At 41.4% G+C, this 27,388-nt stretch overlaps 1 protein-coding gene across 1 annotated transcript in view; it reads left to right on the top strand.

Moving 5' to 3' along the window:
* The window catches only part of SRFBP1 (serum response factor binding protein 1), a 78,280-nt gene extending 64,459 nt beyond the window's left edge, over positions 1 to 13,821 (top strand). The window contains exons 5-8 of the mRNA XM_051641936.1: positions 10,188 to 10,269; positions 11,211 to 11,949; positions 12,292 to 12,329; positions 13,073 to 13,821. Of these exons, the coding sequence (XP_051497896.1) occupies positions 10,188 to 10,269; positions 11,211 to 11,949; positions 12,292 to 12,329; positions 13,073 to 13,266 (1,053 nt within the window). The 3' untranslated portion in view covers positions 13,267 to 13,821. The remainder of the gene's footprint in view (positions 1 to 10,187; positions 10,270 to 11,210; positions 11,950 to 12,291; positions 12,330 to 13,072) is intronic.
* The last annotated feature ends 13,567 nt before the right edge of the window (positions 13,822 to 27,388 follow it).

Consider the following 27,388-nt stretch of genomic DNA (forward strand, 5'->3'; position numbering starts at 1 on the left):
CCAAGTTGCACAAAACCTCGTCCAGCCTGGCCTTAAAAACCTCCAGGGATACAGCATCCGCAGCCTCCCTGGGCAACCCTTTCCAGTTCCTCACCACCCTTAGAGTGAAGAATTTCTTCCTAATATCTAACCTAAATCTCCCTGCTCTCAGTTTAAAACCATTACCCCTTGTTGTATCACTATATGCCCTTGCAAAAAGTCCCTCCCCAGCTTTCCTGTAGCCCCTTTGAACTACTCTAAGGCAGCTATAAGGTCTCCCTGGAGCCTTCTCTTCTCTAGGCTGAACAGCCCAAACCCTCTCAGCCTGTCTTCATAGCAGAGGTGCCCAGGCCTTTGATCATCCTGGTGGCCCTTCTCTGGACCCTCTCCAACAGTATCCTTCTTGTGCTGTGGGCACCAGAACTGTACACAGTGTTCCAGGTGGGGTCTCACCAGAGCAGAGTAGAGGGGCAGAATCCCCTCCCTGGCCCTGCATCCTGTTTGATGCAGCCCAGGACACAATTGGCTCTCTGGGCACCAGCACACACTGGTGGCTCATGTTGAGCTTCTCATCTACTACCACCCCAAGTCCTTCTCCTCAGGACTGCTCTCCAGCCATTCTTCCCCCAGCCTGCATTTGTGCCTGGGGTTGTGCCAACCCAGGTGCAGGACCTTGCACTTGGCCTTGTTGAACTTCATGAGGTTGGCATTTGCCTACCTCTCCAGCCTGTCAAGGTCCCTCTGGATGGCCTCCCTTCCCTCTTGGGTGTCAACCACACCACAAAGCTTGGTATCATCAGCAAATGTGCTGAGAGTACACTCAATCCCACTGTCCGTGTCTCCAACAAAGATGTTAAAGAGCACTGGTCCCAATACTGACCCCTGAGGGACACCACTCGTGACCTGCCTCCATTTGGACATTGAGGCATTGACCACAACTCTCTGGGTATGGCCATCCAGCCAATCTCTTACCCACCGAGTGGTCCATCTGTCAAATCCATGCCTTGTCAGTTTGGAGACCAGGATGCCATGCGAGACAGCGTCAAACACATTGCACAAATCCAGGTAGATGACGTCAGTTGCTCTGTGACCATCCACCATCTCTGTAGCCTTGCTGTAGAAGGCCACCAGATTGGTCAGGCATGACTTGCCCTTAGTGAAGCCATGTTGGCTGTCACCAGTCACCTCTTTATTTTCCATGTGCCTCAGCAGACTTTCCAGGAGGATCTGCTCCATAATCTTGCCAGGCACAAAGGTGAGACTGATGGGCCTGTAGTTCCCTGGATCTTCCTTTTTCCCCTTTTTAAAAATAGGGGCTATGTTCCTTTTTTTCCAATCCGCGGGAACTTCACCAGACTGCCGTGACCTCTCAGATACAATGGACAGAGGCTTAGCAGTTTCACCTGCCAGCTCCCTCAGGACGCGTGGGTGAATCCCATCAGGTCCCATAGATTTATGCACCTTCAGGTTCTTTAGATGGTCACAAACCTGCTCTACTCCTACAGTGGGGGGATAATTCACTCTCCCAGTCTCTGCTTTGACCTGTTGTGACCTTTGTGTTGAGGCTGGAGCACTTGCCAGAGAAGACTGAACAAAGAAGTCACTGAGGACCACAGCCTACTCAATATCCTGAGTTACTATCTCACACATTTCCTTCAGGAGGGGGCCTACATTCTTCTTGGTTGTCCTTTTCTCCCCAGCATACTTATAGAAGCTTTTCTTACTGTTCTTAACATCCCTGGTGAGATTTAATTCCATCTGGGATTTGGCTTTCCTAACCTGATCCCTGGCCGCTCGGACAACCTCTCTGTAATCCTCCCAGGATACCTGCCCTAACTTCCACCCCCTGTATGCTTCCTTCTTTAGTTTGAGCTTTTCTAGGAGCTGCTTGCTCATCCAGTGCTGGCCTCCTGGAGTTTCTGCCTACTTCCTCTTAGTTGGGATGCAATGCTCTTAGGCCCAGAGAAGGTGATCCTTAAATGTCAGCCAGTTTTCATGGGCCACCCTACCCTCCAGGATGTTATCCCAAGACACTCTCTTGGACAGGTCCCTGAAGAGGATGAAATCTGCCCTTCTGAAGTCAAGGGTCGTAAGCTTGCTGTGAGCCCTCCTTGCTGTCCTAAGGATCTTGAACTCTACCATGTCATGGTCACTACAACCTAGGCTGCCCTTGAGCTTAACATCCTTCACCAGCCCTTCTGTTCTTCCAACAGATGTCAGGGTGATTGGAGTCTCCCATGAGGACCATGGGATGTGAATGTGAAGCTGTTCCTGTCTGTCTATATAGTGCCTCACTTATATTATCCTCCTGCTCAGGCAACCTGTAGCAAAGCCCCACCGTGATGTTGCCTTTGCCTTTCTTCCCCTTAATCTTAACCCGTAAGTTTTCTGTTGGCTCCTCATCCATCCCCAGGGAGAGCTCCATGCACTCCAGCTGGTCTTTGACAGAGAGGGCAACACCCCTGCCCCATCTGCCCTGTCTGTCCTTCCTAAAGAGTTCCCCTGCAGCCTTTGGTGAGGAGCATGGTAAAGCCCCCTGCAGCCCATGGAGTATCTCATGCCAGAGCAAGTGGATGTGTCCAGAGGCTGTGACCCTATGGGGATGCCTGCATTGAAGCAGGGTCCTGGCAAGACCTGTGATCCCATGGAAAGAGGGGGCCATGCTGGAGCAGGTTGGCTGGCAAGACTTGTGACCCCATGGAGGACCCACACTGGAGCAGTCTGTTCCTGAAGGACTACACTCCATGGAAAGGACCCACACTGGGGCAGTTGTGAAGAACTGTTTCCGAAGAACTGTAGCCTGTGGGAAGGACTTGTGTTGGAGAAGTTCATGAAGGACACTTTCCTGTGGGAGGGACCAACCCCACACTAGAGTAGGTGAAGATTATGAGGAGTCTTCCCCCTGAGGAGGAAGGAGCAGCAGAGACAAGGTGTGAGGAGCTGAACCCAACCCTCGTTCACTGTCCCCCTGTGCCATTGGAGAGGAGGAGGGAGAGAAATCCAGAAGTGAAGTTGCATTCAGGAAGAAGGAAAGGGGTTGGGGGAAGGTGTTTAAAGATTTGGTTTCATTTCTTATCACCCTACCATGATTTTATTGGCAATAAACTAAGCAAATTTTCCCAAGTCAGGTCTATTTTGCCTGTGACAGTAGCTGCTGATTGATCTCTCCCTGTCCCCTGTCTCCACCAGCCTTTCATTATATTTTCGTTTCCAGCTGAGGAGAGGAATGATGGAGCAGCTTGCGTGGGCACATGGGAGTCCAGCCAGGTGCAACCCACTACAGCTGGCAAGATAAATACCCAACTATTTTCATGGTTGAATTACGACAATAACAGATAACAATGTAAATTAATATGAACTGAGACAGTCTTTGAAAAGAGTAATAAGCAAGAAGCCAAGCGGTGCTTCAGGTTTACTTGTGTATCTTGATGTTTTGTAATAAGTTGTTTGGTTATTCTATTACAAGACATAATTTGTCTGAGTTTTTTTGCATTAGATCTGTTAGGACATACAGTTTTCCCCAACCGGAAATTTTTCATCAGTCTATTTAAAAAATGTTATATAGTCCAATAAAAAAATATATATCTGTTGAAACTTCCATGGTTTCCCGAGATCCATACAGAATTAATTGCAGTAAGAACTTCTCACCTATCTTGCAATCAAACTTATATAGCTATTTCTTCTTAACACCTGTACCATCATTTTGATGCTAAGTGGAAAGCTGGGAAAGCTTGAGTAAAAACCGAGTAAAAGTGATTATAAACCTGACAGGTTTTGGCTATCTGTTTCCAGTGCAGAGTCGGAAGCAGCTAGTGTTGATGTTTCTCTCCTTTGAATACTATGGGATTACTCTCTGTTATTTCTGTATTTGGGAGAACCACTCTCTTTTAAACTCTTGCAACATCTAACAGAGACCTGTTCACTGCATCCCCTCGCTAATCCATCCTTCTGTTATCAAGGGTAGGCACAATCAACAGTCTTTTGCTGTCAGGAGCTGAGAGACAATAATGCTGCCCCAAATTAGACCTTAACCAATTGCTTTTCATACCAAAATCTTTCCCGTGTCTGATGGCCAGAAATCACATACTGTTTATCTTACAGGCATAAAAGATGAGGGAGAATTAGCAGCATTTCACAGTCAGAAAGTAACTTCTCTCAAAAGTCTTACTCCAAAGCAGTATGAGGCCATGGGATGGACTTGGCTGGCAGCCATGACCTGGCACCTTCATCCACCCTGACTCCACATTAACCACATCTGCTGTTATGAAGGACAGCTGTAACTAGTTAGAGGTCTAGGAAAAATGTGTAAAATAACAAGGTTTTCTAGGTTTTGGGGGGCATTTTGGGGTGTTTTGTTTTGTTGTGTTTTTCATTTGTTTGGTTGGTTTTTTTGAGTGACAGTTCTTCTCCTAAGCTGCTACAAAGGGTATTGCAATGACATCTGGTTTTGGCCCAGAATTGTTTGGGCTTTTAAAAAAATTCTTACAGCATTATCTCTGCCTTTTTTTTTTTTTTTTTTTTCTTAAAGTCAGGCTGTTGTTACACTCAACATTAAACTGCATTTCCAGTTAGTTTAGAAACTTGAGTATGACATGCTTCAAGGCTACTTTTTGTGCCATGACTTTTGCCACGTATAGTGTTCTTGTCAGGGAAATTTCTGACTGTCTCAATGTGAATGCCATTATTTTAACTAACTGAGGGATGATCTGAAGTGACAGATGCAGGGCCACCAAGCATTACCAGTTTTTAGCACTGTCCTGTGACCCAGATGATATTCTAGTAGTAGTCTTTGTGGTAGTATACCCTTCTAATAGCAGTCTTGTTTCTGGTGAGACCTTTAACAAGGCTTTGTGCATAAAAGTCAGTTGAACAACTGAAGTATGACGTCTTTGTTTCCTGTTGTTGGTTATAGTTATAGCAGAGAGGGTACGAACAAAAGTAGACTTGAACAGGAAGAGTAATCAGAATGAAGCGATGGTCAGGAGTCTCCTTTTCACATTCCGGAATTGATCCCAGGCTTCTGCACTTGAATTCTTCCTAAAGATCTATTGTCTCAAGCTTGCTAACAAGGTATTCTTTCAACTCTGCAATCTCAACTGCCCAAAGGCCCTTAGACACTCAGTTTCTTACTCTGACTTGACTGTGTTGCAGGAAGCAGGTACTACACACGCAAGTTCTACCTCATGTTTTCATCACAGTTTTTTTTTCTTTACCATGTGCTGCCAGTTCTCAGAGCCATTCCATAATTCTTCTGAACCCTATTACAGAACATCTCAAAACTTGCATTTTGAATCTGTTTTTATCTTAGCAAGCTTGTAATGTCCATTTGTTGCCAATCATTGTCACACTGTACACAGTTTGCATCCTTTATGTGGAGCATATATGTGTTTTGGACCATGTAAGTTATACAACTGCTGCTTTCTGGTGGTATAACCAACAAGTTATATTTTTGTACATTTGTGTGCACATCTACCATTCAGGATGAAGAATGGTTGTTTATGCAGTTTGGGTTTCTTTTTGGTTTAAGAGATTTGAAAATATAGACATCAGTGCAGTTAATTCAGTTAAATGTCCACATGGAGTTTAACACGATAGTGATGACAGACATCATTAATACTATGTATAGAAATAATGTGTCATTTACCAAAATAAAAAGGTTGAGAAGAGTCTGACTTCCAGGTGATTCTGTATCCATCTTACAACTTCTCACTGAAAAGCATGACTATACACTGCTCAGTTTCTTTGTTCATGTTGTGGCATCTTAGTTGCACACTGAATGAGGGAGAGTTCTATGGAAACTACTCAGACAGTCTTGTGTGAAAAAATGAGTGCTGCAAAAGAATACAAAAAGCAGCAGGATCGTGTGAGAATAGATGTGTACAGTTCCAGTATCTGCATAACTAAACATACTGGGGGTAGGAGGAGAGGGAGCGAGTGTTCTTGATGTAAATACAGTTGACATTTTTCTGTGAAGTTTTATTTTCTGCCAAGTTTTTATATACTGGAAGATACTTGAGGAAAAATAAATTGAGCATTGTACATGCCAAAAAACAACAACAAAACTACACAGAAAAATGAGAAATTTTAAGGAATGTGAATGTCATTGCATGTTTGTTGGCTACTGCCTATCAGTGTAAGTAGTATTTGTGAAGTATTTTGCTATAAGAAAAAAATGTGGATACTCCATATGGATTGGCATGTATATGCTTAAACTCTTTCTATAAACATTTGAATTAAAGGACACCAGATGTTGCACAGAAGCTTCTTCTGCTTTCTGAACTTCATGGTATATTCTTTCAAAACCCACAGGAAGTAGCTAAGGGGAAAAGTGTATTAATTAAGTTCAGAAATAGATTTTCCAGCTACAGAAAAATCTCCAAAGAAAATAGTGCTTGATCTTCAGAAATGTGAGCTTGCTGTCCCAGGAATCTGGTGGCAGTGTGCAGCACTATCAGATGGGTATCAAAATTTAGCTTTCAAGCTCTCGGAGCTAGGCTACCAGTCTGTGGCCCTTGGACGGGACCCATCTTTTGACCCCATTTCTCTGGCCAGTGTTTGTAGTTCTGTAGACAGTCTACAGAGAAAACATTTTCCCAGTTTTTCTTGACCTGGATAAATAACATTGTAATAGCAGAGACTTGAGGAGAAAGGAAGGTACTAGAATTTCCAGATGCTCTGCACTTCAAACATGAAATATGAGCAAACATACCCAGAGTATATTTTGTGAGCTGTAGAACTATGATAAAAGAAATAAAAATGGGATTTGCATTGCACTGGTTGAGCAACAAGATTTATGTTTTGCAAATCAATTACATATTTCTGCATTTAGAAGTACTGGCTCTGCCGTAGCTGCAGTGTCATCTCCTGCTCTGTTTCCTTCAGACCAGAGCACTGAAAGTGATTCTGCTGCACTACTAGTTGTCATAAAGTGTCCATCTCTCTTTATGCAATGAACACATAATGTTTATACTAAGTGGCATAATTCTGTGGGAAGAAAACGTACATGCAAACAAGTAAGATTCTGCACTGAGCACTCTTCACGTCAAGCAAATCCAATACTTTGAACATGCATTTCTTATGTGTTAGGTACTGTTTGTGTTATGGTTTGACCCCAGCCAGCAACTATAAGCACTCAGCAGCTGCTTGCTCACTACAGCTCCACAGGATGGGGATACTATCAGAAGAGCAAAGGTGAGAAAAACTCATTGGCTTGAGATAAAGATAGTTCAATAAGTGAAGAGCTGTGTGTAACCAAAGGAGAATTAAGGAATTTGTTCACTACTTGCCATCATCAAGCAGATGGTTAGCCACATTCTGGAATGCAGGGCTTCTTTTCATGTAAGGGTTACTGGGGAAGACAAATGACATGACCACAAACATCCCCGCCTTCCTTTTCCTTTCCATGAGTTTTTATTGTTGAGCATAACTTGATATGGAATTGGTCAATTTGGATCAACTGTCCAAGGTCCATTTCCATCCCAACCTCTTGCCTGCTCCCGGTCTGCTTGTTGGGAAGGCAGAGAGAAACAAAAGGTTTGATGCTGCCCAAGCACTGCTCAGCAGTAACTGAAGCTTGAATGTATTACCAACTCAAAAATGTTTTAGTCACAAATCCAAAGCACAGCACCACCCTGCCTGCTATGGAGAAAGTTAGCTCCATCACAGGTCAGTGCCAGTACAATGTCCACCCCTTATTCTCTACCATTTACATACCTGTGACTCAGGCTCCATCTATTGCAGTGGTCACTCAGGACAGGAGAGGCAGCAGCCTGTTGTGTTGAGTTGTTGGACACCAGAATCAGCTCAGGTTGGGTCATGGAGCATTTGCATGGTTCTTTACAAAGCTCGTCATCTGTGGTTCAGGTAGCTTTTGCTGTAGTTCTTCTGTAACATACAGCTCAAATCGCAGGTAGCAGCAATTTAAACATATATCCATTACAGTACCACTGGCACAAGGGGAGAAAGGTGTGTTTTATCTTTCTTCCAGAGAATTCCACTTCAGGCTTTAAGAAGTCTTCCTGCTAAATTTGTGTTTTACAAGCCTGTTACACCATCCTTTCCTTTGTTAAAATAAAAAAGATACTTATCACTTCTTCAAGTAGAGTGGTGACAGGAGTGTGAAAATGAGGTTACAGTGTGTCATACCAATGAGTTCTAATATATAAAAGACAAAGTCAGAAATTGAATTCACTTTTTTTCCTCTTTCTTCAAATTAAAGCATGAAGATCATGTTTGTTATTTGAATCAGTCTACAGAATTTCAGTATTCTACCACATCAAATTCAAGGCTGTTTTTCTCTGAGATCAAATTAGGTCTTGCCTCTCAACTGCATTTCATGTATATTCATTCAGTACCTGCTGTGTCATTTTGCCTACTTTTATGACATCAATACTTCACTTTTTGCAAGCTGCTGTTTTCCTTCAAGAAGGAGGACCCAGAGAACAACAGGTCAGTTAATCTCACCTCTGTCCCTGGGAAGGTGATGGAGTGTCTCCTTCTGAATGTCATCTCTAAACACGTTGAAGAACAGGAAGTTATTGGGAGTGGTCAACATGGATTTACCAAGGGTAAATCATGCTTGACCAATGTGCTAGCCTTCTATGATGGCATAACTGGTTGGCTGGATGAGGGGAGAGCAACAGATGTCACCTACCTTGACTTCAGGAAGGCTTTTGACACTGTCTCATAAAACATCCTCGTTAGGAAACTGAGCAAGTGTGGGCTAGATGAGTAGACAGAGAGGTGCATTGAGAGGTGGATTGAGAGCTGGCTGTGTGACAGAACTCAGAGGGTTGTGATCAATGGAGCAGGGTTGAGTTGGAGGCCAGTCATCAGTGGTGTCCTCCAGGGATCAGTACTTGGTCCAGTCTTGTTCAACATTTTCATCAATGACCTGGACAAGGGGACAAAGTGTATCCTCAGCAAGTTTGCTGATGATACCAGACTGAGAGGGGTGGTGACACTCCAGAGGGCTTTGCTGCTGTTCAGCATGTCCTAGAGGGGCTGGAGAGTTGGGCAGAGAGGAACTTAATGATGTTCAACAAGGGCAAGTGTAGTGTCCTGCACCTTGGGAGGAAGAGCCGTATGCACCAATACAGGTTAGGGGTGGACCTGCTGGAAAGCAGTTCTGAGGAGAAGGATATGGGAGTCCTAGTAGACAGTAAATTATCCATGAGTAAGCAATGTGCCCTTGCTGCCAAGAGGGCCGATGGAATCACAGGGTACGTAAGGAAGAGTGTGGCCAGTAGACTGAAGGAGGTCGATCTCTCTCACTGCTGTGCCCTGGTGAGGCTACATCTGGAATCCTTCATCCAGTTCTGGCTCCCCAGTTCAAGAGAGACAGGGAACTACTAGAGAGAGTCCAGCAGAGGGCAACAAAGATAATTGGGGAATTGGAGCATCTCTTATGAGGAAAGGCTGACAGAGCTGGGATTCTTCAGCCTTAAGAAGAGAAGGCTGAGGGAAGACCTTATCAATGCCTATAAGTACCTAAATGGTACGTGCAAGGAGAATGAAGCCAGACTCTTTCCAGTAGTTCCCAGTGACAGGACAAGCAGCAACAGGGACAAGCTGGAACATGGGAAGTTCCATTGAAATATGAGGAAAAACTTCTTTATGGTGAGGGTGACAGAGCACTAGAACAGGCTGCCCAGGGAGGCTGTGCGGTCCCCTTCTCTGGAGATATTCAAGACCTGCCTGGATGCAGCCCTGAGTAATGTGCTCTAGGGGATCCTGCTTTAGAGGAAAGTTGGACTAGATGATCTCTAGAGGTCCCTTTCAACTCATGCAATACCATGAGTCATGCAGAATGCTTTCTACCAATATGGTCTTTATTCAGGGGGCTCATTAATTTTCTTTCCATGTGTAAGAACCAGCAAATGTAAAATCAATGTGTTAGCTCTGAAAGATGTGTCTGGTATGGTTTTAAAATAAAAATTGTGCTATTCATGTTCAGTACTTGAAAAATAGCAGATTTACATGTGTGATCCATTTCTGTCAATGTTCAGGCAGACAGATTTTTCCTCATTTAGAATGACAGGATGAGGGAAAAAATAAGGAATATTCAAATGTTTCTGTGTCATAAGCTTTTTCTTTGTTCAATTGATAGTCCAGAATCACATTAATATGCATTGTAGCATAATCGATACAGGCCTTTGTAAGTATTCACCATTCTGTTGACTTCATGCCTTTGAATTTATTTTGTATAGCCAAATTGTACTGCAGCTGAGCGAGCCACTGCAAGACTTGCCACACACCCAATCTTGAAACCCAGATTTATTGAACTTAAAGGTATGAAATCTTCTATTAACTTGTTTATGACTTCAGTAGCTTTCTAGTGGTTTACCTTGTTCCTGTGTATTCCTGACATGAACATCTAGTATAAAAATAAAAAAAAAAACGAAAAGCTCCTATAATTACCTTAACTAGCTGCAGTGAACCAAGTGTCGCAGGCTTGTTGCCATTTGTGTTGCCTGAAATGAGCTTACAAATATGACAGTATGCTATATGACATTTAAGATACAGAGTGTAGGGCAAACAGGGCATAGTGGGAACTCTAAAAATCAAGCCAATATAATGGAGTATCTCTAAATTAAATAGGAATGAACTGCCAATGAGCACAGTAACATGCAGATAGGAAAGTAAAAGGAGCATTACAACTGGATTTCCAAAGTCAGCTAAAAGGTTTTGCAAATTATTCCCTAAAACTTCCCTGGAAACTGTCCCCAGAATCCTTAGAGAATATTTCCTAGTGCATTAGGTTGTGTCCTGTTTTCTTTAAACACAAATTTTCCAGCTAAAATGGGCCTAAACTGGGTCAAGTTCTAGTCATAACATCACAAAATTGCTTTGTTAATAACAGAGAATGTCAAGTACCCATTTTTATTATATTTACTGTTTGTTTGCAGTTTTTACATACAAGTTAATGTCCTAGATGAACACGATCATCAGTTGCAGATTATTTGCTGAAAGAGAAGTTTATAGTTAAACCCAAGTCTAGCAGTATATTCAGCTGGTAATGATTTGTTCATTTCCTCACTTCTGTTGATGAGATTCTTCACTTTAAGGTCTTTCTTGTCCCATGTGTTCAGTGTATAATTTGTAAGGACATTAAAAATACACTAACTCAGTACAACACATTTAACTTGCAAAATTGTTTTCTAATATCAAAATAATATATGTAAATTCATGTGTAGCTGCAACAGAATATTTTTCTCCTGCCCCTTCTCTAGCTGCTGTAAAAGCTTTTAAGGATGCAAGAAAGAGCACAGCTGAAGCCACTCATTCAAAACAAGCTAAGTCAGAAGAACAGCCTAAATCAGCACAACATTTCAGTAACAATTCGAATAACCAAGCTCTTAAACTAGCTCAAAAACAGCAAGGATGTGAACAAAAACAAAAAATGAGTATGAAAATAGAAACTGACAGGGTGGCTGAAGAACTTCCTGAGAAGGAACCTGAAAAGCCTGTGGAAATGGGGAGAGCAAATGTTCCAGAAGAATCTCCATTTCAGCCAGTAGAAATGCAAGCAGTCACTCAAAATAAAACAGGAAAGAAACTTGGCTATCAAAACAGGAAAGAAAATATGAGTATGAACAAATTAAGCACAATAAAAGAAATCATTAACAATAATAGTGACCTGGAACAACCTAATGAAGAGGAGTACTATGATGATAGTACTGAAGAGAGGTTTTATAACCAGTCATCAGATTCTGACAGTGACAGCAATGATGATTTCTTCATTGGCAAAGTAAAAAGAAAGAAAAAGACAGCAGCAGCTACTGATCTCTCTTCAGCAAAAGGAAAGGATAGACGTCAGAAAAACATAATGAGGAAAGAAAAGAACACAGCACCTGGGACAGCACAAGATTTGATAATGGAAGAAGGAAAGCCACATGCAAAAGCAAGCAAGCTAGAATCTATGTTCTGCAGTTCTTTGTCTACCTCAAATCAGAAATCTCAAAACAGAAGGTAAACCTTTTCCCCTTGCTATGTTCTCCCTCCTTCCTAGTAATGAAAATTGTAATTTTTAGTAGCCCTTACCAAACAAGAATTTCAGCCAATTACAGCCAATCACATAAGCTACTCTGCAGTTTTCTTGTGCTTTCTAGACACGTGCTTTTCATATTCACATTAGCACTGACATATATGTAGGATTCCTACTAACAAATATGAAGCAATATATTAAGGTTTTGCACATTATGCTTGAAAAGTCATTGTACGGGTGTTTTGGTGATGATGATTCTTTATGCACAGGTGTTTGTCATGTTACAAGTTTCCTGAAAAGTCCTAAATTCTGATTTTATTTTTTAGAAATACTCAAGACCAACCTCTCAAAAATGGAAGGACAGGTATGTATAACTTAGACTGGAGAAGTTGTAAGAGTAAAAATGTCTTAAGGTTTTATTGCCTCTACAGTCTAATCATGATAGGCTGTTTTTTGTTCCGTTTCAATTTTGTGACATGTATATTAACATTTGTTGCTAAAATGGTCAAATTATTGAACATATTATTTGCTATTTTCTTGTTTTTAATATTAGAAATACTTAAAAGTAGTGCTTAGAATACTTTAGTGCTCTAGCACTTAGGAAAGTGCTTTTCTACCTTATCTTCATGTTGAGCAGCTAGTGTTACCTGTGCACGGGGAATAATGTCAGATTATATTTAACTAGTAGTTTATCTTGTGAATAAGTCCATTTATAGTATATGGTTCCATTTTATAATTAATTAGAACAAGGATATAGTTTCAGTCATACTGAATTACATTGTGTAATATCTCATTGGTTTAATGTGAAGAAAAAAGTTGAGATTGTGCTGAATATATGGCTACACAAATTTTGAAGGTAGTCAGTAATAATAAATTTTAACTATCTGCATTCTACCAGTGGAAATGTACTGCAAGGTTAGGAAATCTTGCTGTGAACATTCAGATATATGTGTTCTCCACGGCTCATTAAGAAATTATTGAAACTATCTGCAACCCCATGGTAGTGTTAGCATATTTTTATGAAGTATATTTATAATATTCAAATATTTATGAAGTATGTATTTATTTATAATATAGTTCATGTTTTATTTTGTACTTCTTGCACAGCACTTCTTAAAAAGGAACCACAGCTCAAGAAGCAATCATTTGCAAAAGCTGCAGGTATTACATACGACAATAAGAAAACATGTTTGGAGCAGCCTCTTCATCCTTCTTGGGAAGCAAGCAAGAGACGCCGGGAACAAATGTCTCAAATTACAGTGTTCCAGGGGAAAAAGATTAAATTTGATGATTTAGACTAATTTAAGTTAGGATTTAAAAAAAAATGCTTTTAGATTTGTATCAATGGTACTTTCTTATGAAGTAACAACTGCTGTTTGAACATTTTTGTTATACTGTCCTTATCCTTTGGAATCTATAAAATAGCAACTGCTAGAAATAACCATCTGTTAATAATGAAGATTGCTTCATTTATTTAATGTGCTGTCTGATAATTAATGGTCATATGTTGTTAGTTCATAAGTCTCATTACATAGTGCCACCATTTAGGAAATACACCCTAACATTAATTAATATTTTTTAGAAACATCATTTCTTCTTTGGAGCTCTTTTGTGTGTAGAAATGTTCTTTAAATTGTATAAGGACTTGGATGTCAAGAGAGAGGGACAATACAAAATACTAAAGTGCTAATCTTAAAACTATATTGTCAAATCCATCCCAACTGAGAAAAAGTAAGAGATCCTTAAACTCAACAGACTTCACAAAATCATTAATGCATCAAGTAGCTTGAAAAGCCAGTCAGTAGTATGAGTGGTATGAAGATTTCTGGAGAAAAATAAAATATTGGCCTGCTAAATTGTGATCTCTGTCCTTTGCTTATATACTGCCAACTGAAGAAATGGAAGATTGTCTTCAATATCATTGCCTTAGTGGATATATCTGGGTGCTCTGACATTGTCAGACTTGCATTTTTTGAGAGGATGCTGAAAAACTGAAAGTTCTTTGTACCCATTGCACTTCCAAGTGCTATCCTGAGTTTGAGAGTTCATGTGAATGGGATATGAGGTAAAATCCTCATTGTATTTTTCTACAGGGGCTTCTTTCCCTGCTGCTTGATTTTAAAAAGTTCTGAAGTTGTAATTGGTCTTTTAACAGTGTTGTTCATCTAAACAGTTATATTTCATAATCTTGAATCTCTCACTATCAAATTCAGAAAGTTGGTAAATTATTGCAGTGGGTGTAATGTAATACACTGTACAATTCATGTAATATTTTGCAATACCTAAGGAAAGTCCTGCATCAAATTGGAGGTTCATCTAGCCTAAAATTTTCAACAGTAGTCAAAAAAAGGATGCTTTAAGCATAGGGATAAAGGAAGTATTCAGTGATACATCATCAAACTTCGAAGTCATTGAGCTTCCAATTTTATAGCTCAGGGGCATCTTGTAATATTTATTTGATTTAATAATCCTCAATAGATTTCTTTTCTGCAGATTTGCTCTTAAATCCATGTAAACTTGTGGAATCTGTAATCCCTTGAAGTGTAGAAATCTTTCTTATGTATTACAGCCTTATGAAAAATAATCTTTTGATATGTCTTAGCAAAGATGACCAGCAGCCTCTTGGGCTGCATTAGAATGAGTGTTGCAAGCAGGACAAGGGACGTGATCCTTGCCTTGTGCTTTGTACTGATGAGGCTACATCTGAAGTGCTGGATCCAGTTCTGGGCTCCCCAGTATGTAAGGGAGATGGACAGGCTGGAATGGGTCCAGCAAAGGGTGTCCAAGATGATAAAGGGTTTGAAGTAAATTGCATGCAAGTAAAGATTGAGAGAACTGGGACTGTTCAGGAGAAGAGAAGGCTCTGGACAATATTGTCAGTGTGCATAAACATGGCAGGGTGAGGGGAGGTCAAGACAGACATTTCTTAGTGCTATTGAGTGGCAGGAAAAGGAAATTGAAATACAAGATATTCTGCATAAACAAGAACAACTGGGAGAATGGCATGGGTGCCCAGAAAGATTGTGGAGTCTCCTTCCCTGGAGATACTCAGAACCTGACTAGACAGAGTCCTGGATTACGATCTTGAGGTGGCCCTGCTTGGACAGTGGATTTGAACTAAGTGATATCCAGAGGTCTCTTCCTACCTCATCTACTCCTTGTGATTTTGTATACTTAGGACTGAGTCAAGCAATTACTCCCTTACCATCAGTGGCTCTGCAGGGGAGTCACTGGATGTGTCTAAAACATGTAGTCACTGTGTATCGCACTTCTCGGTGTATTCCACTTGGGATGAAATGGCAGGAAAAAGTTTGGGGGTTTTTAATTGTTACGTTACACAATTGCTCGTATGGCCACCTCTCACTCTCCTGCAGACTTTGTATCTTAATATTTATAGCCTAGCAATTTCTGCCTATTTTCCCATCCTTTTTGAAGTTCTTGAAGGCTAACATTCCAGTTGGTCCACTTGATATATTATTATCAAGGCATGTCTTTACAACACTCGGTGGGGCTTTGTTTTCTGCATCCTAAACAAATGTCAGTATACGTGGTATTATCTTCCAGAATGGCCTTGCCACTCAGAGGAATTACAAATTCAAATGACCTTCCATTTCCCAGGTATTTTTGTTGTTATTTTTACTGTAATATAAAACAACATTTAAAGCCAGAAGCATCAAAATAAAAACTAGTTAAAAATAGTTTTGTAGGGAAGAATCATCTTGCAGTGCATTGATGATAACTTTCTAATGCAGGTAGGGGAGGAACCAACAAGGAGGTGCACTGCTGGACCTTGTATTAATGAATAAAGAAGGTTTGGTTGGGGACATTAAGGCTGGGAATAGCCTTGGAGACAGTGACCATGACATGGTGGAGTTTAGTATTTTACAAGGAAGAAGCAGGGTAATAAGTAGGATTACAACCCTGGACTTACACAGGGCTAACTTTGGACTCTTCAAAGATCTACTTGCAGGAATCCCAAAGGCTAAGACTCTGGAAGGAAAGGATGCCCAGGAAAGCTGGTCAATTTTTAAATAGCACTTCCTCCAAGCCCAAGATAGGTGCATTCCTTTGAGTAGAAAATTAGGTAGAGGTCTTAAACGATCTTCATGGATAAGCAAGGATCTTCTGAAGAAAGTTGTGGAAAGAAGACATTTACAGTTCGTGGAAGAAGGGACTTGTCACTTGGGAGAACTATAGGGACATTGTAAAGGTAAGTAGGAAGGCAACAAGAGGCCAAAGCCCTCTTAGAACTTAGACTGGTAAAGGAAGTAAAAGAACAAAAAGAGCTGCTTCAAATGTATCAGTAGTAAATGGAAGAACAGGGAAAATGTGGGCTCACTGCTGAATGAGGAGGGAGCCCTGATAACAGAGGATGCAGAGAAGGCAGAGTCACTGCTTTGCTTCAGTCTTTACTAAGACCAGCCCTTAGGAACTTCAGACCCTGGATATAGGAGAGGAGGCCTGGAGGAGGAAAGACTCCACTAGTCAATGAAGATTGGGTTAGAGATCATTTATGCAAATTGAATATACACAAGTCCATGGGCCCTGATGGGATGCACCCAAGAGTGCTGAGAGAGCTGGCTGATGTTATCACCTACCACTCCGTCATTTTGGAAAGATCATGGCAAACAGGAGAGGTGCCTGAGGACTGGAGGAAAGCCAATGTCACTCCAGTCTTGAAAAAGGGCAGGAAGGAAGATCCAGGAAATTACAGACCAGTCAGCCTCACCTCCATCCCTGGAAAAATGATGGGAGTAGTCCATTTTGGAAGTCATCTTGAAGCACATGGGAAAGAAGAAGGTTATTAGGAGTAGTCAGCATGGATTTACCAAGGGGAAGTCATGCTTGACTCATCTGATAGCCTTCTATGATGTTGTGACTAAATGGATAGATGCAGGGAGCCCAGTGGTTGTATTCTATCTTGACCTTAGCAAGACTCTTGAGACAGTTTCCTTCACTGGAGACATTCAAAACCCACCTGGATGCGTTCCTATGTGATGTACTCTAGGTGATCCTGCTCTGGCAGGGGGGGTTGGACTAGATGATCTTTCAAGGTCCCTTCCAACCCCTAGGATTCTATGATTCTATGATTCTATGAAGATCCTTGTGAGCAAGCTCAGGATATGTGGGACAGGAGATTGGACAGTGAGATGGATTAAGAACTGGCTACACAGTAGAACCCAAAGAGTGCTGATCAATGGTGCAGAGTCCAGATGGAGACCTGTAACTAGTGGAGTCCCCCAGAAATCGGTGCTGGGTCCAGTCCTGTTCAACATCTTTATCAATGACCTTGATGACAGGACAGAGTGTCTTCTCAGCAAGTTTACTGATTACACAAAGCTGGGAGAATTGGCTGATGCATCTGAAGGCTGTGCAGCCATTCAGCAAGTTTTGGGCAGGCTGGAGAGCTGGGCAGAGAGGAACCTCATGAGGTTCAACAAGAGCAAATGCAGAGTCCTGCATCTGGGAAGGAGCAACAAAATGCACCTGTACAGCCTAGGAGGTGATCTGCTAGAGAGCAGCTCTGTGGAGGAGAGCCTTGGAGTCCTTAAAAGTTTGAACTGAAAACATTGTGCACCTGAAGCGGTCTGGCAGTATCTGATGTGAGAGATAATAGCAGGCTTGCCTGTGACAAGCTGTGGGATGACATGCCAAGGTTAGAGGGACAGAGTGCTAGCAAGGGCCCTCAGCCTATTGGTCAGAGACACAGTGGGCACTGCAGCATATTCTCAAGCCAGGAGCTCCTGAGGTAACAGAAATCAACAGGGAAACAGCAATGAAATACCCAAAAGGAATACCAGCCACTCCAGCCACTAAGTCAGCTTCATTGGGGTCCCAACTTAAACAGCACGAGGAGTCAAGAGATGTGTGCCTGCAGGGCTATGATCCTATTTGCATCATAGAGACATGTGATGGCTCACATGACTGAAGTGTAGGAATGGAAGGATACAGGCTCTTTGGGAAAGACAGACAGGGCAGATGAGGAGGGTATGTCACTGACCAGCTGGAGTGCACGGAACTCCACTGGCGGACAGATGAGCCGACCAAGAGCTTACAGGTCAGGGTTAAAGGAAGGGCAGGGACAGGGGACATTACAATGGGGGTCTGCTACAAGCCACCCAACTGGGAAGACCAAGTGGATCCTATAAACATATAGGAGTAGCCTCATGTTCACAAGCCTTGGTCCTCATGGGGGATTTCAATCATTCTGATGCCGGGTGGAAGGATAGACAGCACAGCAAGGTACCAACAGTTCAGGAGGTTCCTGGAATGCATTGATGGTAACTTCCTTCTCCAAGTGATAGAGGAAACAATGAGAAAAGGTGCTATTCTGGACCTTATTCACCAACAAGGAAGGCCTGGTGGCTCAAGGGCAGCCTTGGCTGCTATGACCATGAGATGGTAAAGTTCAAGATCCTTGGGGCAGCACAGAGGGAGAACAGCAAGCTCACTACCCTGGACTTCATGAGAGCAGACTTTGGTCTTTTCTGGGACCTGCTTGGTAGAGTACCATGGGATAAAGCCCTGGAGGGAAGAGGGGTCCAAGAAAGCTGGTTAGTATTCAATGATGACCTCCTCCTAGCTCAGGAGCAATGCATCCCAACAAAGAGGAATGCAGGCAAAACCGCCAGCAGGCCTGCATGGATGAACAAAGAGCTCCTGGACAAAATCAGACACATGAGGGAAGCCTACAGAGGGTGTAAGCAAGGACAGGTAGCCGGGGAAGAATACAAAAAAAAAGTTGCCCAAGCAGGCAGGGATCAGATTAGGAGAGCTAAAGCCCTGATAGAATTAAATCTGGCCAGGGACATCAAGGGCAACAAGGAAAGCTTCTATAGATATGTCCATAATAAAGGAAGACTAGGGAAAAATTGGGTCTGTTCCAGAAGGAAGCAGGAGACCTTGTCACTTGGGATGTAGAGAATGCTGAGGTACTCCTTTGCCTCACTCTTCACCAGCAAGTGCTCTGGCCACACCATCCAAGTCACAGAAGACAAAGGCAGGGACTGGGAGAATAAAGATCCACCTGTGGTAGAGGTAGATCAAATGTGAGACCACCTGATGAGATCCATCCATGGCTCCTGAGGGAAATGGCAGATGAAGTTGCAAAGACACTATTCATCATATTTGAGAAATTTTAAGAGTGTGCTAAATTCTCTCTGACTGGAAAAGGAGAAACATGACCCCCAGTTTCAGAAAGGGAAAAAAAAGGAAGACCAGGGAACTGCAGGCCAGTTAGTCTCCAGACTGTGCCCAGCAAGATCATGGAGTAGATCCTCCTGAAGGCTCTGCTTAGGCACATGGAAAATAAGGAGGTGATTTGTGACAGCCAACATGGCTTCAATAAGGGCAAAGTGTGCCTCACAAATCTGGTCCTTCCATGATAGGGTTACACTGTTGGTGGATAAGGGAAGAGTAACTGGGATAATCTACCTGGACTTGTGCATTTGATGCTGTCCCTCATGGACTATGTGGTAGATAAGGATTTTGCTGAGTGGTCACACTCAAAGAGTTGCAATCAATGGCTCGAGGTCCAAGTGGAGATCAGTGACAAGTGGTGTTCCTCAAGGATTGGTACTGGGACCAGTGCTGTTTCACATCTATGTCAGCGACATGGACAGTGGCACTGAGTTCACCCTCAGCAAGTTTGCTGATTACACCAAACTGTGTGGTGAGGCTGACACGCTGAAGGGAAGGAATGCCATCCAGAGGGACCTTGACAGGCTTGAGAGGTGGGCCAATGCCAATCTCAAGAATTTCAAGAAGGCCAGGTGCAAGGACCTGCATATGGGTCAGGGCAATCCCAAGCACAGATAAAGGCAGGGCAGACAATGGCTTGAGAACAGGACTGAGGAGAAGGACTTGGTGTTGGTTGATTACAAGCTCAATGTGAGCCAGCAATCTGCGCTTGCAGCCCAGAAAGCCAACCATGTCCTGGGCTGCATCAAAGGAAGTGTGGCCATCAGGTCAAAGGTGGTGATTCTACCCCTCTACTCTACTCTCATGAGACCTCACCTGGAGTACTGTGTCCAGTTCTGGAGTCCATAACAGAAGGACATGGAGCTGCTGAAACAAGTCCAGAGGAGGGCCACAAAGATGATCTGAGGGCTGGAGCACCTCTTCTATGAAGACAGACAGAGAGCTAGGGTTGTTCAGTCTGGAGAAGAGAAGGCTCCAAGGAGACCTTGCAATGGCCTTCCAGTACCTGAAGGGGCTACAGGAAAGCTGGGGAGGGACTGTTTACACAGGCAAATAGCAACAGGACAAGGGGTAATAGATTAAAAATGAAAGAAGGTAGATTTAGTTTAGACATTAGGAAGAAATTTTTGACTGTGAGGATGGTGAGACACTGGCACAGGTTGTCCAAAGAAGTTATGGATACCCTATTCCTGGAAGTGTTCCTGGCCAGGTTGGATGGGATTTTGAGCAACCTGATTTAGTGTAAGGTGTCCCTCCCCATGCAGGGCACCTGGAACTAGATGATCTTTAAGGTCTCTCCCAGCCCAAACTGTTCTAGGATGTTATGATTCTATGTACTCTAACTGAGAACATTTCTTCTATGGTATGGTACCGCACTGGAAAGCATGGCTTTCAAGGTCTTTTAAAATCTGATTATCACAAAATGAAATAAACTTCCATACCACTGTAAAAATAAATCAGTAGTACTTTGTGAGAGGACTCTGTCTAAACAGTGTTACAGATACAAGTTATGTTAAAATCCTGTAGATACTAAAAATGTTTTTATAATGAGCAGAAAATGTTCTGAACTTTATCAACAATCTCCAGGCAAGTTCATTTGGTTTATCAGTTCACAAAAAATTGCCCAGTTCCATGTTCTGAATAGTACAATAAGGCTGTGATCCAGGTGAGTCACTAAGTACCAGCTAAACATAGCAGTTACTCATTAAAATATGAAGCAATGCCAGTAACCTAATCTCTCTTCTTTCATTCATGTTCAGTGTATGTTATCTTCCTTCTTTTCTTTAAAGAGTTCACAAGTGATTTTGAAGAAAAAAAAGACAAACAAAACCAACACAGTTTTGATAAGTCAGGCTTCCTTCAGGAAGTATTGTGTGGCCACAAATTACAGCTGTAAGAATGAAGCAGGAAGCTTGCTCAAATGCCAAAATAAACCAATGCTGCTAGATCTCTAAGCATATGCAAAAACTCACTTTAGAACGTAAGCTGGTAAAGAGTCTCTTTTTTTCCCAAAGTACTTGCAATCTAACTTTGTGGTGTTTAACATGAATTAACTCTTAAAACAGGGTCCTCATCTGCTGAAAGATAAGCTGTCCATGAAAAATTGTACTATGGCTGCTAACATCTACCTGTTTGGCATAGCATTAAGATTAATTGATAATTAATTAATTTAAAGCATTAAAGATTAGCATCTGCATCTAGGCAACTTAAAGGAGTTGGTGTATAGCAGGTAAATGCATGTCTTTTTCTACAAAATCACAGAATCACAGAATATTAAGGGTTGGAAGGGATTTCTGAAGATCATTGAATCCAACCGCCTTACCAGAGCACGACCAAAAATCACTAGGGCAGATCACTTAGAAAGGCATCCAGATGGGTCTTGAAAGTCTCCAGAGAAAGAGACTTCACAACATCTCTGGGGAGCCTGTTCCAGTGCTCTGTAGCCTTCTGTGAGGATTCCACCCCTCACAAAGGACAATGTCTCCTATAAAGAACTACTCATTCCACAGGAGAGACAAAATGGCCACCCCGAGCTGCCAATCATCCTTTTCAAGGGCAGCAACAAGGACTGAGGTAACTGCCCAACAGGCAGCCTTCAGGTGGGAAAGTCACAACATTGTTGCCAGTTAAGAACGCTGCCTCCAGATTGGACTACAAGGCTGACTCTAGCTATCACCTGATTGGTAAAGACATTATGCAAATAGAAGAATTACAGAATGCACCAATCAGAGACTAAGGTGCAGGCTTCTAGGAATTATAAAAGCATAGCTTGCTTGCTTGCTGGCTGCTGCCTGCTTGCTTACTACTGGTTTGTGGTTGCTACTGATGGTTCGTGTTGACTGCCTGCTTGCTTTGCTGGAGCTGCCTGCTGCCTGTCATCACAGTTGCTGCTAAGAAGAACAGAAGATCTAGAAGAGCAGGACAGAGGAGCTGCCAGGCTCGATCATGGTGGCACAGCCACTAGTCAAGCTCCCACAAGGGGAAAGAAATAAAAGAGCTAAATCACTTGATTCAGGAAAGGCCAGGATAGGTGGGAGCCTGTGAACTCAGTGCCCGCCAGTTCTGAAGCTCTGAATCTTAATACTAAAAGAGCTAAAAGGCATTTTTCCCTGAGCTCTCCTTCTCTCTCCAAGAAGAGAGAAGACACCACCTGTCATCTTACAAGAAGTCACCAAAGGGACACCTCAGGAGACGTGACCATCTTCCCAACGTAGCGGGATAGTAAGCCAAGAACATACATATCCACTCTATCCTATCCCTTAGTGTTCTCTGTCCCCAAGATAAACGTAATCAGCTTCCGCTCACAATGGTGACCCCAAAGAGGGGGAAACTGCGGCATGCTCTGTAGTAGTTCTTTCTGTCATAATTATTTCTCTTTCTGAGCTAAATGTCCTCCTCGGGAATCGCACACACATACACGTGTACCCCTGAATTTAATCTCCCTCAATCATATTTTTGTAAGTTTCACTAAAGCATTAAAAGTAAAGCACATAAAACATATTCAGGTGTCTGTTCTTACTGTGTAGAAGCATGCGTGCTCCTGTTGAGGTACTTGGTATATCCTAATTGGCAACATAAGCCATTCCCAAAATCTGGGATGAACCCAAAATATAACAGGGTTACCTACTCGAGCGCATTCAGCCATGGTCGGCTTCCACATTGTGAACCCTGTGGCCCGAGACACCCACACCATAAAGAATGTCTTCCTCATGTTGAGATGGAACTACCTCTGCTTGAGTTTGAATCCATTGCCTCTTGTGCTATCACAGGGCACAAGTGAAAATAGGTTGTCCCTGCCTTCTTGACACCCAGCCCTCATGTATTTATAGACATTAATTAGATTAGATCCCCCCCTCAGTCTTCTCCTCTCTAGATGGAAAAGGCCTCTTAGCCTTTCCTCTTAAGGCAGGTGTTCCAGTCCCTTAATCATCTTTGTAGCCCTCCGTTGGACCCTCTCAAGTAGACCCTTGTCCCTCTTGAACTGGGGAGCCCAGAAATGGACACAATACTCCAAGTGAGGTCTCACTAGGGTGCCAAGTAGAGAGGGAGGAGAACCTCCCTCAGTCTGCTGGACACATTCCTCCTAATGCACCCCAAGATACCACTGGCATTCTTGGCCACAAGGGCACATTGTTGTCCCACGAATAACTTGTCTACTGGTGATAGATCATTTTGCGATACTAGGCAGGTGATCTAATGTGAGAATGTGAAAGTAAATAGCAGGTAGAAGATACCTGGAAACTAGGAAATGCTTTATTTTCAGTAAGTTTGAATATACTTTCTGCAATAATTATATGCAATTTTAACTGCATTTTTGTATGTGCATGGATACTGATCCACACTAAGTTCTGTGCTCCAGGGATACCACTTGCAGAATCTCAGTTTGAAGCTTTTAGCTGTAATATGCACTAGTATAGGTATAATTCTGTTCACTAAATTATAGAAACATCATCACAACATTGTTTACATCTGAAATAGTTCTATATTTATTTTATGAATTTAAAAAGATACGACATCGTTTCTGTCTGCATTTACTCAAAGTCAGGAGTGCCATTAGTTGATGTTTGTCTGACAGCCTTTTACGAGAACGAACATTCCACACTTTTCTGCATTAGTCCCTCAGTGAAGGGACAAGAAATGCTTCACAATTCAGCCTATTTCATAAGTTTAGCATATGGAATGAAGAGGTAGCAGGACATTGGTTTGTACTCGAGTAATGAAAGTATCAAAATGTTTTTAGAGTGTTAAATCTGTTAGTCAATTTTCTAGAGTATGTAGACTTTCTACTATGGGCTGCTTATATGTTCTTTACACGAAGTTTTTGGAGCAGAAATTCTGAAAGTGGTTTTGAAGTTCCTGTTTCTACAGAGACAGCTGATACAGTAAGGAAATCATGTATCCAGACAAACCAAACCTCATCCTGTCATACCCTCACCATGTTAAGCCTTCGTGTAGTGTGGGAGGTAATTTATCATGCATTGCAACTCTTTCTTTCTTGTTTCTAACTTTTTGTGACATTTTTTCTGAGACCATGTCAGTGTGACAAGATCTTCAGCTTCTTATAGATACAACTGTAACTGAAGCTTTGTCACTGGTAGGTGGATCTGGCCTATGCATTAAGTATAATACTTTGACAAGTGGAACACTTGAAACATTTTATTGAAGTCATTTTCACATAAACTTGCAACCATAATACGGGCATGTAACACAAGAATATGAAAGTGCAATGAAGAATACAAAGCTAGTGCCTGACTATTATAAATTAGAGCTCTTCAGATAAAAGATGCGAAGTTATTGAAATTAAGACTCTTGGAAGAAAAGTGAATGAAATAATTAAAAACTTTAAAAAAAGTTGCAAAAAGAAGTGGCGTTTCACTGTATCTGTAGCATTTAGTTGCATAATAAAAACCTCCCAATAACATACTCTTTGGTTTTAATTCAAGTTAAAATCTTTCAGCACCTTTTAGGATTTGGAGAAAACAAAAATGCCTTATCGGCATAAACATGAGACACAGGATAAACCACCTTTCAGTGTCTCATTTCTGAAATTCACCCTGCTGGTTTTGAATGAGTACACTGTAAATGAATGACTACAGGAAGGTACATTTGGTGTTAGCACTCATTCAACACTGCATAGTAAACTCTGGAGCAGAGAGAAAACAAATTGACTTTTACTAACACAAAAACATCTACACAATATGTTGGTTCCATTGGTGACCAATCTGTCATTTTTGTTACACTTTTGTCTAGAAATAGGCAAATATAAAATGTATTTCAGGATTAAAAAAAAATATATATAACAAACCCCTCCTGTAAGAAGCCTGGCATAAAGTATGTTCCATATGTGCAATTTTTATCTAAAGATCTGAAATGTGGGAGGTAATTGCTTCACACACATTTTTATGCTTTGCTTTTTCAAAGGAAATTTGAGTCTGAAAGACAGCAAATTTGTACTAGAATTCTCACAAAATTTAAATCTGATTTTGTTCCCACTGAGACCAATGGCAAGATGCCTTTCAAAGATGATGGGGAAAAAGCCCAATGTCTGGTAAAAAGGATTCCAAAATATAATTTGCTGTATAAAATAAGCTTTTATCAAAAGCATTTATATATTTTTTTTTTCAACAAAAATGCACGTGATCCCATAAATATATTCCAGTCTGAAAAAAAAGTAAGTTAAGGTATTAAAACTGCAGAGCCAAGATACTGAAAATACTGTTTGGCACTCCCCTATTTAGAACTACTTCTACACATGCTATAGAATAAAACTCTTCCGCTGCATTGTGATTTACTATAGTTAAACAGGGGAAGTTAAAGTCACATTCCTTCATTTTTTTTAATCCTAAAATCCGTTGTTTTTTTTCTAAATAGACTGTTCATGTTATCTTAGGCAATTTTTGTGCTATTGTACATCACTGTCATGTTGCTTAACACACATTTCAAAACAAATATAATACTTTGCTACGGAAAAAAAAAAAAAAAAAAAAAAAAAAAGCTACATTTTTGTAGCTACAATATCCCCAATATTCAAAGTTACGGCGTTCAACACCTTTCCAAACAAGGCCATTCCCACTGAAAGGACTAAGTCCTGTATTATAACTTGTTCCACCTACACAGATACTCGAGGTCCTCTGCCTCCTTGCTGACTTCAGTGGAGTTCTGCAAGTAGTTTGGGTACAGACATGTGAGCAGGTTACTGCCTCATAAGCCAACGGATAAGCTCAATTTCTGTGGCTGCTGTGTCCAGTTAGTGCTCTCTTATCCCACATTCAGCATCAGGCACAATGAGGTACAAGCACACAACCTCTTACCAGGAAGCAGCCAGTGCCCACAGGCCAGCTTCCATTATAGTAGCTTTTGTGTCCATTGCCCAAGCTGCTATCAGGACTTACACCCCAATTTTGACCTAGGTCTAGGGAAAGATAAATGCACTTGCATCCCCTAACACCTTTTAATCTTAAAAACTCTGGGATGAGATTTCAGAAGCCTAGGCTTTAAACAGATGCTAACTTTTGCAGACATATAATAAATGGCTTCTAATAAATCTGGTTTCCAAATTTTGCTTCTGATGGTTGCCTATACTGGTGACTGATTGCTACAATGGATCTCTCAGCAAACAAAAAGGGACCTGCAGGTATAAATGGCATCATTCTGCACCCACTGTGAATGTTTGGTAGTAATCACTGGGTTGCTGGTTCTTATTCTTTTTAAGTATACAATCTAGTTGTGCAAATTTGTAGCAAAATTATGATTAAGGAGGAAGTACTTCATAATCATCAAATAAGCTTAAATATATGCAGTAAAGAAAAAGTTGATCCTTAAAGGATATTACAGTAATTGATAAAACAAATTAAATCCATACACTTCTATTGCATCAAATACCTCAAAAAACTGCCTGAAGTATTCTCAGCAGTAGTTAACAAAACTTCTCTATAATCCTCAGATTTTTAACTATACTGAACGGCGCATGGGTTTGTTTGTTGGTTGTAGTTTGGTTTTTTTAAGAAACTGAGCATTCCATGTTTCATTAGGTATTCTGAACTGCTGGTTAAACTTAACCAACACCAATCAATATTTCTAGGTCCCTTTGTTTAAAAAAATCAGTTTATTTATTTTACAAGATCAGAAATCTTCTGAAAAAAAAACACCAGATCCCCTTGTGATATGTTATTTCACAGTTTAAAAACAAAATCACAGCTACTGTAGCTTACAGCAGGGTGCACGGCAAAAGCAAAATAATTTGGGGATGGGAGGAGGAGTGGTGTATTCAGCACCAGTTAAGCAGTTCAGCAAAAACTTTAATTTGGACTGGAAGATTTTCACTTTAACAATGTTACATTTAGTTCCCAAACAGCCTAAAGTATGATGTTAAATCCACTAGCTTTTTTTCTCCCTCTGTATATAGTATATATTTCAACTTCATTGTTTGAATACCGAGACATACATTTTAGAAGTTACAGTACTTAAGAGGGAAGCAGGCAGTAGGCTTTTTCATGATAAAAATACTTCATTAAGAGATTCTGACCTACTTCTGTTTATGGTGCCACCTGAGTTAATTGTATTATTTTGATGTTTAACCTGTTCAGGTTGGATGATTTTCACAGATGACTACATCAGGGACTCTTCTCCAAGAGCCCTTTTCTTGACAGGTATTTGTTTTCATCCACATTAAATTTGCAGAAGTATTTTAAAAGCCCCACCTTGAAAAATCACTTGAACTAG

The sequence above is a fragment of the Apus apus genome, chromosome Z, assembly GCF_020740795.1.
Source record: "Apus apus isolate bApuApu2 chromosome Z, bApuApu2.pri.cur, whole genome shotgun sequence".
Taxonomy (NCBI): domain Eukaryota; kingdom Metazoa; phylum Chordata; class Aves; order Apodiformes; family Apodidae; genus Apus; species Apus apus.